Below are 18,563 nucleotides of genomic sequence, written 5' to 3' on the forward strand. Positions count from 1 at the left end.
GGCCAATCAGCACTGGCTAATGCATTGTATTGGCGTGATGAAGCAGTGCTGAATGTGTGTGCTTAGCACACACATTCAGCTCTACTTCATCGGGCTAATAGAATGCATTGGCCAGCGCTGATTGGCCGAATTCCGTACTCTGGCCAATCAGTGCTGGCCAATGCATTCTATTAGCTTGATGAAGCAGAGTGTGCACAAGGGTTCAAGCGCACCCTCGGCTCTGATGTAGCAGAGCCGAGGCTGCACAAGGGTTCAAGCGCACCCTCGGCTCTGATGTAGCATTGGCCAATGTATTCTATTAGCCTGATGAAGTAGAGCTGAATGTGTGTGCTAAGCTACCAACACCCTGGAATGACACTGGGACAGCAGGGGAAGCATGTCTGGGGGCATAAAAGTCACTTTATTTCATGGAAATCCCTGTCAGTTTGCGATTTTCGCAAGCTAACTTTTCCCCATAGAAATGCATTGGCCAGCGCTGATTGGCCAGAGTACGGAACTCGACCAATCAGCGCTGGCTCTGCTGGAGGAGGCGGAGTCTAAGATCGCTCCACACCAGTCTCCATTCAGGTCCGACCTTAGACTCCGCCTCCTCCGGCAGAGCCAGCGCTGATTGGCCGAAGGTTGGCCAATGCATTCCTATGCGAATGCAGACTTAGCAGTGCTGAGTCAGTTTTGCTCAACTACACATCTGATGCACACTCGGCACTGCTACATCAGATGTAGCAATCTGATGTAGCAGAGCCGAGGGTGCACTAGAACCCCTGTGCAAACTCAGTTCACGCTAATAGAATGCATTGGCCAGCGCTGATTGGCCAATGCATTCTATTAGCCCGATGAAGTAGAGCTGAATGTGTGTGCTAAGCACACACATTCAGCACTGCTTCATCAAGCCAATACAATGCATTAGCCAGTGCTGATTGGCCAGAGTACGGAATTCGGCCAATCAGCGCTGGCTCTGCTGGAGGAGGCGGAGTCTAAGATCGCTCCACACCAGTCTCCATTCAGGTCCGACCTTAGACTCCGCCTCCTCCGGCAGAGCCAGCGCTGATTGGCCGAAGGCTGGCCAATGCATTCCTATGCGAATGCAGACTTAGCAGTGCTGAGTCAGTTTTGCTCAACTACACATCTGATGCACACTCGGCACTGCTACATCAGATGTAGCAATCTGATGTAGCAGAGCCGAGGGTGCACTAGAACCCCTGTGCAAACTCAGTTCACACTAATAGAATGCATTGGCCAGCGCTGATTGGCCAATGCATTCTATTAGCCCGATGAAGTAGAGCTGAATGTGTGTGCTAAGCACACACATTCAGCACTGCTTCATCAAGCCAATACAATGCATTAGCCAGTGCTGATTGGCCAGAGTACGGAATTCGGCCAATCAGCGCTGGCTCTGCTGGAGGAGGCGGAGTCTAAGGTCGGACCTGAATGGAGACTGGTGTGGAGCGATCTTAGACTCCGCCTCCTCCAGCAGAGCCAGCGCTGATTGGCCGAATTCCGTACTCTGGCCAATCAGCACTGGCTAATGCATTGTATTGGCGTGATGAAGCAGTGCTGAATGTGTGTGCTTAGCACACACATTCAGCTCTACTTCATCGGGCTAATAGAATGCATTGGCCAGCGCTGATTGGCCGAATTCCGTACTCTGGCCAATCAGTGCTGGCCAATGCATTCTATTAGCTTGATGAAGCAGAGTGTGCACAAGGGTTCAAGCGCACCCTCGGCTCTGATGTAGCAGAGCCGAGGCTGCACAAGGGTTCAAGCGCACCCTCGGCTCTGATGTAGGAGAGCCGAGGGTGCACTTGAACCCTTGTGCAGCCTCGGCTCTGCTACATCAGAGCCGAGGGTGCGCTTGAACCCTTGTGCACACTCTGCTTCATCAAGCTAATAGAATGCATTGGCCAGCGCTGATTGGCCAATGTATTCTATTAGCCTGATGAAGTAGAGCTGAATGTGTGTGCTAAGCACACACATTCAGCTCTACTTCATCGGGCTAATAGAATGCATTGGCCAGCGCTGATTGGCCAGAGTACGGAACTCGACCAATCAGCGCTGGCTCTGCTGGAGGAGGCGGAGTCTAAGATCGCTCCACACCAGTCTCCATTCAGGTCCGACCTTAGACTCCGCCTCCTCCAGCAGAGCCAGCGCTGATTGGCCGAATTCCGTACTCTGGCCAATCAGCACTGGCTAATGCATTGTATTGGCTTGATGAAGCAGTGCTGAATGTGTGTGCTTAGCACACACATTCAGCTCTACTTCATCGGGCTAATAGAATGCATTGGCCAATCAGCGCTGGCCAATGCATTCTATTAGTGTGAACTGAGTTTGCACAGGGGTTCTAGTGCACCCTCGGCTCTGCTACATCAGATTGCTACATCTGATGTAGCAGTGCCGAGTGTGCATCAGATGTGTAGTTGAGCAAAACTGACTCAGCACTGCTAAGTCTGCATTCGCATAGGAATGCATTGGCCAGCCTTCGGCCAATCAGCGCTGGCTCTGCCGGAGGAGGCGGAGTCTAAGGTCGGACCTGAATGGAGACTGGTGTGGAGCGATCTTAGACTCCGCCTCCTCCAGCAGAGCCAGCGCTGATTGGTCGAGTTCCGTACTCTGGCCAATCAGCGCTGGCCAATGCATTCTATTAGCCCGATGAAGTAGAGCTGAATGTGTGTGCTTAGCACACACATTCAGCTCTACTTCATCAGGCTAATAGAATACATTGGCCAATCAGCGCTGGCCAATGCATTCTATTAGCTTGATGAAGCAGAGTGTGCACAAGGGTTCAAGCGCACCCTCGGCTCTGATGTAGCAGAGCTGAGGGTGCACAAGGGTTCAAGTGCACCCTCGGCTCTCCTACATCAGAGCCGAGGGTGCGCTTGAACCCTTGTGCAGCCTCGGCTCTGCTACATCAGAGCCGAGGGTGCGCTTGAACCCTTGTGCACACTCTGCTTCATCAAGCTAATAGAATGCATTGGCCAGCGCTGATTGGCCAGAGTACGGAATTCGGCCAATCAGCGCTGGCCAATGCATCCCTATGGGAAAAAGTTTATCTCACAAAAATCACAATTACACACCCGATAGAGCCCCAAAAAGTTATTTTTAATAACATTCCCCCCTAAATAAAGGTTATCCCTAGCTATCCCTGCCTGTACAGCTATCCCTGTCTCATAGTCACAAAGTTCACATTCTCATATGACCCGGATTTGAAATCCACTATTCGTCTAAAATGGAGGTCACCTGATTTCGGCAGCCAATGACTTTTTCCAATTTTTTTCAATGCCCCCAGTGTCGTAGTTCCTGTCCCACCTCCCCTGCGCTGTTATTGGTGCAAAAAAGGCGCCAGGGAAGGTGGGAGGGGAATCGAATTTTGGCGCACTTTACCACGTGGTGTTCGATTCGATTCGAACATGGCGAACACCCTGATATCCGATCGAACATGTGTTCGATAGAACACTGTTCGCTCATCTCTAGTAGTATGCCATTGAACTCTGAAGGCTGGCATTACAGCAGCAGATCAACAATTGAGTTATGGTATCAGGAAATGTTAGCCCATGACCAGTCTATTATTTTCTTATAATACTATACTCTAAAGAACCATCTTTAGATATCTGTATCTTTAACATAAAGTACTAGATGTATGTATAGCTAGCTGTTTGTCATCCCCGATTCATTTTTTAGCTATACAATCAATCATAATATAACAGGATTTACACTTTGGACAAAGAGCTTTTATATGATATAAGCATAAACCAGACGGGTCCTACTACCCATATAGTACATTGAACTGTTTTTCATATAATGGCATTAGCAAGGCACCTTCACATTCGCTTGGTCTGCAAAGACTTTTGTTCACATTCTAAAGTTACACTCCTGTGAATAAAAAATTAAAATGACTTTTCAGTCAGATCTATTAACAAGATTTTAATATGAAAGGATATAGAGAATCCAGGCTGACTGTTGTATATGCCAGCAAAGCTCTGTTTCATTGCTATATCTTGGCAGAGTACGTACTTGTAACTAGTTGAATATATCTCCCAAAGAACAGCAGAGTAGTCTGTAGAGCTCCAAAAAAAATGAAGCTTTCTGTGTTAGTGAGACAAGGTGTCTTGGCATACTTGGAGATGATGTGATGCAGAAGTGTGCCCATTGCCCAGTGTTCTCTCGGTTGTTACTTTTCATAATGAAGTATTCATTTGCGATGATACTTCCGTTTTATAGTGATGGCTTAATCCAGACAATAGTTTGAAGACACAGTTCTCATGGTGACATTTACAAAAAGAAAAAACATGACTTCATAGTTTGCCTTACTTTTAATACCTTATTTTTATCTTAATAAGACTAAATGAGCATTCCAAGATAACAATTGCTTCTACTGCCTTGGTCACACAACATGGCACTGTGCATTGTACACATTGTAATAATGTGATCTGTTCAAATGTTTTCAATGACAAGTTCCAATATATCTAAAATCACCAGTCCAGCTCAACAAAGTAAAGTTTGCTTCCCCCCATCATACTAGAGTGAGCAAGGTACCAGGTGTTCATGTTAAAGACATAGTCAGTAATAATGCTAGAAGCTGTAGATCAGTTTACCAACAGTTCACAATAGGAGGAGAAATAGAATCAGTAACAAAGTTGAACATCAAGAACCAGGATACAGAAAAAAGAGGTACTGAGGAAGCTAGAGAATGAATAGAAGACAGTGGGCTATATTTATTAATAATGATATGCAGTGGCATAACTAGGAATGGCGGGGCCCCGTGGCAAACTTTTGACATGGCCCCCCCAACCGACGGCCGAAGACCCCCCTCCCGGCTGCGCGCTCTATTATGCCCTGATAGTGGCCCCTGCATACACTATTATGCCCCATAATGGCCCCTGCACACACTATTATGCTCCATAGTGGTCCCTGCACACACTATTATGCTCCATAGTGGCCCCTGCACACACTATTATGCCCCATAATGGCCCCTGCACACACTATTATGCTCCATAGTGGCCCCTGCACACAGTATTATGCCCCACTGTGGACAACCATGAACAATTATTATACTCTGGGATCTTTTCAGACCCCAGAGTATAATAATCGGAGACCAAGAGGGGATACCAACATTAAAAAAAACTGTTACTTACCTATCCTTGACTTTGCTGCACTCCTTGGTGGTGTCAGCCATTTTCAATCACGTCCGGGATGTCACATGACTCGGGACACAAGCCCCGGTCATGTGACATCAGGGACGTCATAGAAGTAGGCCCGAACCCGGAGAGGTAAGTAACAGTGTTTTTTATGTTCCCTCACCTCTCCCGGGCCTCCGAACATTATACTCGGGGGTCTGAAAAGATCCCAGAGTATAATATTAGTGTTTGTGGGGCCCGTGGTGTCACTTACCGATCCCGGACCCTGCCCTGAGTAACTCCAGCCGGTAATGGCCTATTAAGAAAAAAACAAAAAACGAAGCGGTAGCAGCTGTCGCCAGGCTCCTAATGTCGGTAGTTACACCCCTGATGATATGCCAGACACATGGTGCTAGTTGCAAAAAACCCCCAACTGATTCTACACCACATATATCAATCTTTTTAGACATTTTTTGGAATAGAGATAGTGCTTAACAAAAAGGGGACATTGCCTTTTGGATTAAAATGCAACTTCATGTGCCAAAATGTTTTCAGGTTTTTTTCGTATAAACAACCAAATTTTTTGTCAGAATCTCATCCGCTTTGTAGGTACTATAATATGCATGCTTTTTTGCTTTTTGTATTTGCAACTAATTTTCTAACTTTGAAGGGTGGCCCCATTTCAATTTTTGTCTCAGGCAGCAGAAAACTTGAATTGGCCCTTCTAGGTAGTCTAAAATAATAATAAATATTTATTTATTTATATATTGCTAACATATTCCGCAGCACTTTATAAATTATAGGGTTCATGTACAGACAAAATGAGACATTACAATGTAATAAATCAATTCACACAACAGGAGTAAAGGCCCTGATTACAATATACGATGCATCAGATTAATCATTCAGTTTTAGGCACTGTGATAAATCTGACACAGTTTAAAGAGGATCTTTCATTTCCTCGGCACATGCCGTTTTATATACCGCTAAAAAGCCAATAGTGTGCTGAATTCAGTGCACTGTTGGTTTCCCGTTATGTGCTATCGGTACATTTACCAAGATCTCTTCTCTGTCAGAAGTGCGTTCTTGACAGTGTAAGGATGCATGCACATGATATAATGCAGCGCTGATTCTTGCACGATAACTTGTGTAAGGATCAGCGCTGCAAAACAGATTCCCATTGATTTCAATGTGTTACGCGCGCTAAACAGAACCCATTGAAGTCAGTGGGAATCTGTTTTGCAACGCTGATTCTGAAACGAGTTTGTATTGTGTGCATGCACCTTTACTAGGAACTCCCCTCCTGACTGTCCACAGCGCTGTACTGTGAGGGGGAATTCTTTACCGCTCAGCCATGATGCTGAGTGGTGAGGAACGCCCCCCTCCTCCTGACGGTACTCACTAATAGACTAGCTCGGTGGGACGTTCCTCACCACTCTGCATCATGACTGGGCGGTAAGGAATTATATTCCACAGTCACAAGAATAGCTAGTCACCATTAAGTAATCTCAGTCATGGACACACAGCTCATTTGTTATAGACCCCACCCCTTACTCACATGACTAAATGTTTAAAGTCGACCCTGATTTTCATCTCAAAATGTAAGAAACTCTCTAAATAGAAAATGTATTTTTTAAAAAAATATTCTAGCAATTCATTATTTAAAGGGGTTTTCCAATCTCTGTCCCTTGACCACTGTCATTGGAGACGATGTTGCACATGCAATGCTCTCTTCATTTATTGCTATGGGAGTTCTAAAAATAGCTGAATGAGCATATTTGACTGTATCCAGAACTTCTGTAGAAGTCAATCGAGAGAAAAGAATGCATAGCCACCTCTCTATTCACCTTTCTCCCAGTTACTCCGGTTTCCCTCACATGCCCTTTTGTAGTTGGATCCAGCAGTCAGACATCTGGCTCCTAGTTTTATTTGTATAAGATATCTTAACAATAAGTAGGGAACAGATTGATGGGCAGAAGAATGCTGTTTGGGACCAAACACAGGTTTTTTTTTTATAGTCTGTTATCATGGAGACACATATGTCTTCATGTGAGCTGTATAATAATGGGTGGGATTTCTCTTACATACAAAGGAATAAGTCCAATTTGTATAGTAAATTCTGAACTTGTACGCTTAACAGGACCATAATAGAGAGATATCAGGGGTTATCACCAAGGTATTAATCAATATCCAAGTCACCAAAAACTTACTTGATCTAACAATGGTCTATTATTCCAAGCAATTACCAACGAGACCACCACTGACACGAGAGCTCCCCTGCACTCAGGGTTGAGCATATGCCACCTAGCCCCTTAATCAGCAAGAACATGCATCATTGAGGAGCTGAAAGGGCTGTCTTTGTTTCCCCATTGGGCATATTTTAGAAGTCCCCTGAGGATTGCCCTCCATATTGTTAGGATATGAAACACATTGGGTTCAGGAGTTTACCTGATAGGAAAATGTAGGATGAGCCTTGGGGGTTGTCCTTGTCAGCTAACATGGGACATAGGTGTGAGATAGGGCTATACGACTTCAAGTCCCATCTTGAGTCCCCATCACACCCCTTTAGGTCTGGGTAAGACCGTTCCATTCCTATCTAGAGCATGTTTTTCTTCTATGTAGATTGTGAGCCCCACGTAGAGCTCACAATGTACATTTTTCCTTACCGGTATGTCTTTTTTGTAATATGGGATGGAAATCCACGCAAACACGGGGAGAACATACAAACTCCTTGCAGATGGTTTTTTTTGCCCTTGGCGGGATTGGAACACCAGGACTCCAGCGCTGCAGGGCTAACCACTGAGCCACCGTGTGGCCCCTTATCTAGAGCATGGTTTTGACATGTACACTTTTTGATTTTGATTAATTATGTTTGATTTTATTTAGTCATTGATCCTCTACTTGTAATAATATCAGGGGTTATGTAGAATCATATCAATCAAGAGGAATTCTCAGGGCCCACAGCAGGTACACCAGAATTCTAGCAGTAGGGACATATTGATACCATGAATAAGTTTCAAATTAACCTAAAGTCAACTACTTCTAACAATACTGGTAGATGTAGCATGCATAGCTCTTACTATTACTGAAAGTATGTTTTCCTCTACAGCAATCATTCTTTGGATATATTAGAAATGAAAGATTATGTTATGAAACCACATTTTTTTCGTTAATAACATCTTTATCAAATGTTCTGTGGAAATAACCTTGGAAGTGGTTCATTCAGACGCAGTGATTTAAATTATCCATGTTTAAATTGGCTCATTCTTCTTCCCAACCAGTTCATCGATCTTCTATCCAGAGGCATTTCCCATAACCTTCTGTTTCCTTTGTATCATTCCTTCCAGAGCAGGTTTGAATTTACTTTAATTTATGTTTTAGTATCAGTGTATCAGACCACACCTAATGTATTTGAAACATGGCTTCAAATTTGCTGGCTCTTTGGCTTTTTCAAGTATATTTTGATTTAAATCCTTGTTCCTTCGACTTTACATAAAACATTAGCAAATTACGAATCGTCAAAGTCACTTATGCATCTTTTCATACTTCATCTTTTCATTTTCATCCTCTACATATTAGGGGGTAGATTTACTAATCCTGTCTAATATTTAGACAGTGTTAACCTAGACCAAGCAATTTAAAGAAGTGTCAAATCTATCAAAGTAACCTAGTAACATAGTTGCTGAGATTGGATTAAAACATATGTCCATCAAGTCCAACCTATAGCCCTACAATATTCCTCCAGACGAAGGCAAAAAAAACCCCGATGAGGCTCATGCCAATTGCGCCATGTCAGGGGAAAAAATCCTTTTCAACTCCTGCAATCAGTATAAATCCCTGAATCAACTTGTCTTTATCAAAAATCTAATAGATGTATCCTGTACCTTTTTTCCATTCAAGAAAGGGCCTGCTGTGGCAGTGAGTTCCATAGCCTCAACTGCTCTTATAGTAAAGAATCTCTTAGATCATTAGATCATTAGAAAGGTCCCTGTATTGTCCCTTCATGTATTTGAACATTGTTTTTAGCTCGCCCTATTGCTGTTTTTTTCTAAACTGAATAATCCCAAATTTGTTAATCTGTTTCTGTACTCCAATCTACCCATTCCCCCAACTGTCTTGGCCATCTATCTCTGCACTTTCTCTGTTCCTTTTGGGACAGAAATACTGATTTAGCAATTAAATCCACATTATGATTAAAAGACTTTATAACTGAGTCGTTCATGATGTTAAGGATGCTGCCCTCTATAGGGCGGCGTACAGAGTGCACTGTTCTCCTAATTCCATCCTGGAGAATAGATTTGCATATTTTTTACCCAGAATCCCTAGCGGAGCAGGAATGACTTGTAAGTCTCCGTACTGCCTATGTAGGCAAACACTCTCCCTGATGTGTACGATTATCCCCTGACCCTATTTCAATTATGCCGTTCATGTATATCTGGGCCCAAAATTGCAGCCAATAGTCTATGTATGGCCGTATTAGTGATTTGTATAGATGCATACGCCTCTATGCCTCTTTTGATGCATCCCATAATTATATTTGCCTTGACAGCGGATACCTGGCACTGGTCACTAAAGGTAAGCTTGCTGTCCACCAATACCCCTAAGTTTTTTTCAGCGGCAGTCTTACCCAACTAAAATGCATAACCTTACATTTTTCTACATTAAACTTCATTTGCCAAGTCTCTGCCCAATTTTCTAGCTCCCCTAGACCCCCCTGGAATATTCTACTTAATCTCACTTTTGATTATTTTACAGAGTTTAGTATCATCTGCAAATATAGAAACCCTAATCTGTAAACCTGCTACCAGGTCAATAATAAACATATTAACTAAAGAGAGGACCCAATAATGACCACTGTGGTACCCCACTGGTGACTGTGACCCAGCAGATAATTTACCATTAACAAGCACCCTCTTTTCTGTCACTGAGCCACTTGTGAACTCAAACGCATATGTTTTCATACAGTCTCAAAATTCTCATTATGTATACCAACCTTTTTATGTGGTACAGTATCAAAAGCCTTTGGAAAGTCCAGTGTCCAGTCTAGAAATGACCTTTTCATAGAAGTTGAATAGTTTGACAGGACTGATTCCTCTTAAACCCCTGGTGATTGAATGTTATAATGTTATTTTTACTGAGATACTCCAGGATAGTATCGATTCAAATATCTTAGATACCACTGAGGTTAGACTTACTGGCCTATAGTTTCTGGGATCACTTTTTTACCCCCATTTTGTGTGTTGGCACAACAATTGCTATGTTCTAGTTTTGTGAGACATGCCCTATTTCTAGAGAGTTCTGAAATATTAGAGACAGTGGTCTTTATATTGCCATATTTTTTTTCATTCAGATCCTGGGGGTGAATAGCATCAGGACCCAATGATTTGTCTGTCAACTTGTTTTTAAGACATCTCTGCTCTTCTTCTTGGGTTAAACAGGAGACAGTTAATTGCATTGGTTAATTGCACTCTCCTGTGTAAAAACTGTAGAGAAGAAGGCAACTAATAGGTTATTCTTTTCCTCCTCCACCATTAATCCCAGATTATTTGTCAGACAGCCCACAGTCTCAGTTTTAAGTTTCTTGTTATTTATGTAATTAAAGAACATTTAGGGGTTCTTTTTACTTTCCCTCACTATGCACCTCTCTGTCTGAATCTTTGCAGCCTTTATCTGTTTTTTACACATCTTATTTTCTCCTTATGATTATTTAACCATTCTTCACTTTCCTCCTGTTTTAATGCTTTAAGCACTTTCATTTTATCATTTATTGCACCCCTCACATTTTTATTTATCCACAATGGTTTTCATTTGTTCCTAACAAGTTTATTCCCATACAGTATATATCTTTCACAAAACATATATTTTAAAAAAATGTCACATGTATTTTTAAAGACACTGTCCCAGTATATGGTGCTAAGATCATACCTTAACTGATCAAAGTTGGCCTTATTAAACTTATTAAAGGATATTCAAAAAGGAATTATGTTGTGGTCACTACTACCCAGGTGATCCCCGACCTCTATTTTTGATATTCTGACAAGTCTGTTAGCTAAAATTAGGTTTAGAATTGCCCCCCTCTCAAGTTAGGTCCTGCACTAGTTACCTTTAATTACTGCCAAAAAGCTATTACCTTTGATAGACCTGCAGGTTTTTGTTTATATATATTATTATATATTATATATTGGGGTAATTGAAGTCCCATCATAATCATTGCCTCATTATTTTTATCTGGCTTATCTGTTTGTTCCCTAATGCCTGTTCCCCTTCATGCATTATACTTGGAGACTAATACGACCCCTATTAGTATTTTATTTTTTTATTTTTCCCTCCTCTTGTTTCCACCCATAGGCACTCCACATGTTTGTTTTCCTCACAGATGTTGTCTCAAAGTACAGGCTTTAGGCTGGAATTTATATATAAGCAAAACACTCCTTCTTTCTTATTTATCCAATCTTTTCTTAATAGACTGTATCCTTGTATATTGACAGTATAGCCATAGCTGGTCTCACCTATCCCCACTAAGTCATATCCTGATTCCACCATTATTTCTTCTAATTCCTCAATCTTGTTATTGAGTCTCCTAGCATTTGTATACATGCACTTTTTGTATACTTCCACTGTTCTAACCCCTCCCTTTACTCCACCAACAGTTCCCTTGCATATCCCCCATTACGATCTACATTATTGTCCCCTTCTATACAATTTATACCCTCCCCTGTATACCCTCAGCTCTGTAAGCACATAGTTTTCTTGTTTCCTGCCAAGCACCATTAGTATACATGTTCTAACTTCATCCCAGCATTGTATTCTGAAAGAGCTCTGAATCCAAATCACCCAGACTGGTTGTCTCTGGATCAAAATTCAAAGGATATATGGTTTTCTGATAATATTTGCCTAGGAGGACATGCCATAGTTGCACTGTTAAATTCATGGGGTGTGCCAGGCAGATCCAAATCCAAACTTTCTAGTTTTGAGAGCAGGGGAAAGGTCTAGAAACTGAACTCATTACACAAAGGGGATTGAGGTATCATCCTTGGTGTCTACACAATGGAGACCGCACTACGAACCCCTTCATACCACTGGCCTTGCCCTATGATCATCTGGTGAGGAATTATGACTGTTCTTAATTATTTGGTTTCATAGATTGAGGTCTGGACTTCTATCCCTAATGACATCAATTTGGGAGGAGACTGGGGATAGTTATATTGTCTCTCCTAAGGAGACAGGGGAGTTCTACTTCTGCAAGCCAAGTAAGCAGGTTGAAGCTACGTACTGAAGCATGTGCCCTGGGCTTAGAAGTGAGGCCCCAGAAAACCAACTATGGACTCTTGTCGATATTGTTCCTTTTCTATCTTATAATCCCATTTTTATTTTATGTATTGTATGTGCTGTAACCATATTTGCTTGTTCTCCACTGATATATATTTCTGTATATATTAAGTGACTAGTACCAACCCATTCAGGGTTAATAAATAAACAAAATTTAGAAAATTTGTTTCGTATTATCCTATAAGATAATATTCATGATGCGAATGGAAAGTAAGGAAGAAATGTGATCGCCAGGTCTACCAAGTCGCTTGTTAAGGTGGTATCCTTCACACCGAGCATTTGAAATTTTGAAAATTGCTAAATTTTCAATAATTTTTTTCAAAAACATCAACCAAATTTTACCACTAACATCAAGTACATGGAATGAATGAAAAAATAGTCTCAAGATTGGTTGACTTGAAGTACTGCAGTTATTAGCAAAAGAAAATTACAGATGTCAGCTTTGAAAGATAGGTTGGAATTTATGGACCTGTATCTTCATTCACAATGTAATTATGTAAAAATAGGGATGCTTCCTTAATGTAATTTTAGGCCATGTCCTAATAGTTTAGAGTCTAAAAAATCCTATGTTGCCAGATGTAGAGTGAACAATTAAGGTAAGTGTTAGGTCTTATTGTAGCTTTATTTTTATTACAATTATAGCTTTGTGCATATAAGCCTCATGGACATATGACGAGCACGTTACTCTGCTTGAGTTACCTTGGGTATTAAATTTACCAAAAGCAGATAGCTGCTTCAATAGTTGATGGAAAAATAAGTGAGAATAACAAAAAGATAAGATACTACATTAAACATATACCTTAGGTATACAATGCTAGCCCATGGTGGAGCACTAAACAAAAAATTTAATTGCCTAAAGTGTTTAGACCGATACATTTCTTATCCATGTAACAGAGCTCTTAGCTTCATGAGACAAGTGCACGCACCGCTCTTGGCAGCCGTTGTTACATGTCTCTTACTAAATGAACAAGCAACTACAGTCTATCATGTTTCTGGTTAACATTATTGTAATGTCAGAAGTATTAGCAATCTCAGAATATGTTTATTCAGCTTTATATGAGCAATCATGTGTAAAGCTCCAGGGAACATGTGCAATTGTTGCTTTATTCCTTCTTTGATGTCTTTCTTGATGATGTGAATTCTAAAGAGACTAAAGCTGCACTCAACTTATCTCTTATTCTTAAAAAAATGACCTCCCTTAGTCAAATTGTAGAAAAACCTACACAGGCAATGAAAGATTCGTGTAAATCACAACTCATCCTCTTGTGTGTATGCTACATGTGGTATTGACATGTCAGCTGATACGGATTGTAAATGGTCTCAGAGTTTGTCCATATAGTTCTTATAAAGACAGTAACCCTTTGCCAGACCACAAGACCAATTATGTGCCGTTTAGCAGCACTGTGGAATCAGATCTCATTAGGTAACGCTTGATGTCGATTATTGTGTTACTTGTACAATGCTACCATTTGTTATTATAGTCCAAACTAATGATGTGTATATCTCATTATTCTATTAGTATTGACACTACTCAGTATTGCTTTATGATAACTTAGGTTATTAGAACCAATCAAAAATTAGGTCTAAGCATCGTACAAGTTCTTTCAGCACTGCTACATCTGAGATCGGACCACAATGGAAACTGCTGTGGATGGATCTTAGCCGAATGTCTTACCAATCCATGCCAATCAACGCTGGTCAATGCATTCCTATGGGAAAAAGTCAGCTCGCGCATATCGCAAGCTGACAGGGATCCCGACGTAATACAGTGACTTGGGCATGTTAGATGCCCCCAGACATGCTTCCCCTGCTGTCCCAGTTGCATTCCAGGGTGTTGGCATCATTTCCTGGGGTGTCACAGTGGACTTTGTGACTCTCCTGAGTCGAATGGTGGGATCCCCTGAAACAAAGCATTTTTCCTCATAGACTATAATGGGGTTCGATATTCGTTTGAATAGTCGAATATTGAGCGGCTATTCGAAACGAATATCGAATATTTTTCTGTTCGCTCATCTCTAGTTATGATAATAAAAGGTGGCTATACTATATGTGTCACCTAGTGGTTGCGATGTGAATTGCAGCCTGTCAATGGTTTGGCTAACATGTTGCCATACTGTGTTGAATATGTTTTATAATAATCTAATGTTCTGTACCAAATTAGAGCTAAGATGATTGTGGACACATCTGTAAAGCCTGATGGTTGTGTAATTAAGATTTATGAAATTTGCAATAATTGTAGTAAATAAATGGGATAAATTCTACTTGTAGTAAATAAATGGGAGACTTTACTATTTACAGTGCATCCAGAGACCAGATATTTATCCTGGTCATATAACAAACAGGCATAAGGTGAGGTTACTGTATGTACCTGTGTGAAAATCGTACGATGAGAAGGCTTTTATTCAGTGACTGCAGACAATAGATAATGTTCATCCCTAGACCTTGTGCCAATGCCTTTCAGGTGTTTGGTTCTTGTATTAGAGATATTGTATTTGTGTTGTTTTTTTTGTTTTTTTTTAAATTTTGACACAATCGAGTAGACTGTATTGTGTTTTCAATCCAGCATGGTCTTGATGTCATTTCATTGCATATATCTCCATTAACTTAAAAAATTATCCCCTTAACATAATGTTTTGGCATATCAACAGATTATACCACAAGACTAAGAATATGGTCACATTACATTATTAATGACAATTGCTCTCAACCGTCATAGGATGTGAGTGACAAACTTCAATTGAAGAATGCAGGTGGAGCACGCTCCGTTTGGTGTCTGTCTGCATTCACTGTCATGTTAAAAAAATTTGGAGAAAAACTTTTTCTTCCATTACAAAAGTAAACAAACAAGATGGAAAAAAATATCCATCATTGTTTATTTGTTGTCTATATTAGATTCAATGGGAAAGGACACAGACAGAGGGGGCTTTGTCTGTCTATCACTCTATTGCTGTAAAAGTTCGTTGCTCTCATCCTATGATGGGTGAGAGCGATGAACAGCAGGTCTGACCAGCATGAGCCATGACAAACTCCATTCAAGACATCTGGGTGTTATAACCTTCATAAAACATTGCTAAAATATTAATTGGTATTAAATCATAATGGTGTCTTCTCTATAATGGGGTCAGTCACACACATTTAGGATCTGACTTTCCGTCTTTTTTTCCATCTTTGCAGTTTCTATAACTGGGAAACCCATGTTTCAACATCAAATGCGAGTCCAAATTACCAAGTGATTGCCGAGAATTCATCTGGATTACTGTTTAAAAATAAGCGGGACAGGAAAATACTAAACGTGGATCCTAAGGTAAATATTTTTCTCCGAGCAAAGCGGCAATTTTCACTTCTCTTCTCACATTACCATATGTTTTAAGGATTCCGGACTGTTTTTACTGCCTGTGTTTCATGGCTTTACAAGTGGTATCACTTAGAAACTTGAGGACTAATATTGTCACTCCTTTGTGTGTTTATATATTTAAGGATCTGCTTGAAATGAGGGATCTGTATGGTCTTTTACAGCTCAGAGGTTCATTGTTCATGGCTCAGTCACACATATAAATATGCATGTGCTGTTATTTTAGGTTGTGTTAAGGTGAATCCATCATGGGATTTTCCTTTTGTATTACCTTTAAATGTGCACAAGCATCAAGTAGTCCCCTGTAAAAGCAAATAAATATCAGGTGGAGATTTTTCTAACACTGTACAGTAGTTATAGTGATAAATGTCCTTTAGAAAGTAGGCTACGTAAACATTTCATCACAAATAGCATGTCTTTGATCTTTTTAATGTAAAAACAAGAAATAAACAGCACCGCGCTGTATATGGTGTAGTATATTTAGTACAGTAGTGGCCAATTTTAGTACAGTGATTGCTCTCACCTTATTAGGATGTGAGAGATCACAACTGTCAATAAAGTAATGGAACCGTTTACTAGGGGGTTCCTCCCTGGGAGATATTCAGCTGCAGTGCCCAATCACCAGTGGTGTAGAGGTAAATGTCAGGACCGAAAACACAGGACTGCGCTTCACCCGCTCAGATTAGATTCAACAGATTTATTAAGGTTCACACACAACGTGTTTCAAGTCAAAAGACCCTTTTTCAAGTGCACAAGAACTGTTAAAACATAAGATGGAATATACAAAGATACATCTCAGCCTTCCTTTATAAACTTAATAAAAAACATTTTTTATAAAAAAAAGTTAGTGGTTCGGTTGTTTGGTTATTAGTTATACAGTTCACATAAATTATATTTGTATCAATGATATCTAGTCTTCAACTAGAAACGAGCACGTGCGCAGGCGTGACAGTCCTACCACACGCTCGCAATGTTTCTGCTTTTGTTTAATCACACGGCAGTTTGGTGGTGTATATTCTTTGGCATAGAGCATTGGGGACTAAATGAGTCAATTGTTCGTGGCTGAACAAATTGAATAAACTATAATGCAGCCACACAGTAAAAAAAAATTTTTTTGTATCAAGGTCCTACACTGCAGGGACAATGCAATAAATACGGTAGAAAGGAGGTGAGATCAGATAAAAAGATGGAAGAACTTAAAAATGGACTAGTGTCAACTGAAGATTAAAACATTTTAAATTCTAATTGATAAAGGGATATTAAACTTATTGATAGAAACATGAATTAATCATAAAAAAGGTTTGCATAAAAATATATATATAAAAGTATATGAACCAATAAAATAAGAAATATATGAATATAAAACTGATAAGAATGACGTAGGTCCCGGGATATTAATGTCATCCGCCATGGATTAAAATTCTGGTGGAGTTACCAATGGTAGGGAATAGATCAGTTGTCAGCGGGTCACATCCTCTAGTGCAGGGGTGCCCAATACGTAGATCGCGATCTACTGGTAGATCGCAAAGGAAGTATGGGTCGATAGCGGGATGCAGGGATCCCCGGTGTCTGCTTGTTCACAGTGCAGGCTGAGAGTCATCTCCGGACACTGGCAGGCTGAGCTGCCGCAGCCCCAGCCTGCCAGTGTCCAGAGATAACTCTCAGCCTGTGCTGTGAACAAGCAGACACCGGGGATCCCTGGGCAGCCACAGAACGCCGCTGTCTCCTGCTCTCACGATCCGCTGGCCCCACCCACATGCCCAGCCCCGCCCACAGACATGCCCGACCCGCCCATAAGTCCGCCCATAGGCCCCGCCCTAGTAGATCTTTTGCCTTGGTCAGCTAATAGAGTAGCTATGAAAAAGTGTGAGCACCCCTGCTCTAGTGCCTCATTAAGGCCTGCTGGTGAGAGAGTGTTCATTTTAAAAATCCAATACATCTCCCTCTTGCACAACGTATTAAATCTATTATAACACGTGATGAGTATGTGGTCGATCAGAGTTACCAGGAAACCCTCGAAGGAGCCATTATGTACGGCTGCTGCATGTCGAGATACACTGTGTTTTATATATTTGTTGATGTTTATTTAGCCTCTCCCTGAGGGTCCTGATGGTTCGGCCCACATATTGGAGCCAAAGAATATACACCACCAAGCTGCTGTGTGATTTAAAAAAAGCAGAAACATTGTGAGCGTGCAGCAAGACTGTCACGCCTGCGCACGTGCTCGTTTCTAGTTGAAGAAGGCCACAGAGGGAGACGGACGGCATGTGCGCCAGCTGGCTTCTGCGCGCATGCGCGTTCCGCTCCCCGGGACATCGAGATATAACAGCGAGTGGCCGCACGTGCATTCCACTGCGCGTACGCCACCAGAACAGTGCAGGAAGCACTGCAACCACTCCCACCAATGCTTTATAGGTGCCTGCCTCCAGATAGCTGGCATGCAATCAGCCCGCAGAAGGAGGTGAGTAGTCTAAAAAACAGAAGTGAATCTGTGAGTACTGATACCTATGTATCCACTTATTTATTTGCCCCATGTTATTGACACGTGTTTTCAGTTTTAGGGGATTCCGTAACCCATAGATATAGTTGAATATGCCAGCATTTTAATGTGAATGTAGCCTGAATATTGTGTCTATATACTACATTATAGCTTACAACTAAACTTAAACTTTAACTATCCATTTGTTTACATGTATATCCATGTGCTTATATGAGCACCAATGTTTCTGTTCTACTTACATGCCACTGAATACCTTACCATACTAATGGAT

At 41.3% G+C, this 18,563-nt stretch overlaps 1 protein-coding gene across 1 annotated transcript in view; it reads left to right on the plus strand.

Annotated features, from left to right (window-relative positions):
- Positions 1–18,563, plus strand: part of CFAP299 (cilia and flagella associated protein 299) — a 359,874-nt gene that overhangs the window by 325,458 nt on the left and 15,853 nt on the right. Inside the window, exon 5 of the mRNA XM_075284109.1 lies at positions 15,615–15,744. Within this exon, the coding sequence (XP_075140210.1) occupies positions 15,615–15,744 (130 nt within the window). The remainder of the gene's footprint in view (positions 1–15,614; positions 15,745–18,563) is intronic.

Source organism: Leptodactylus fuscus, chromosome 1, assembly GCF_031893055.1.
Source record: "Leptodactylus fuscus isolate aLepFus1 chromosome 1, aLepFus1.hap2, whole genome shotgun sequence".
Lineage (NCBI taxonomy): Eukaryota > Metazoa > Chordata > Amphibia > Anura > Leptodactylidae > Leptodactylus > Leptodactylus fuscus.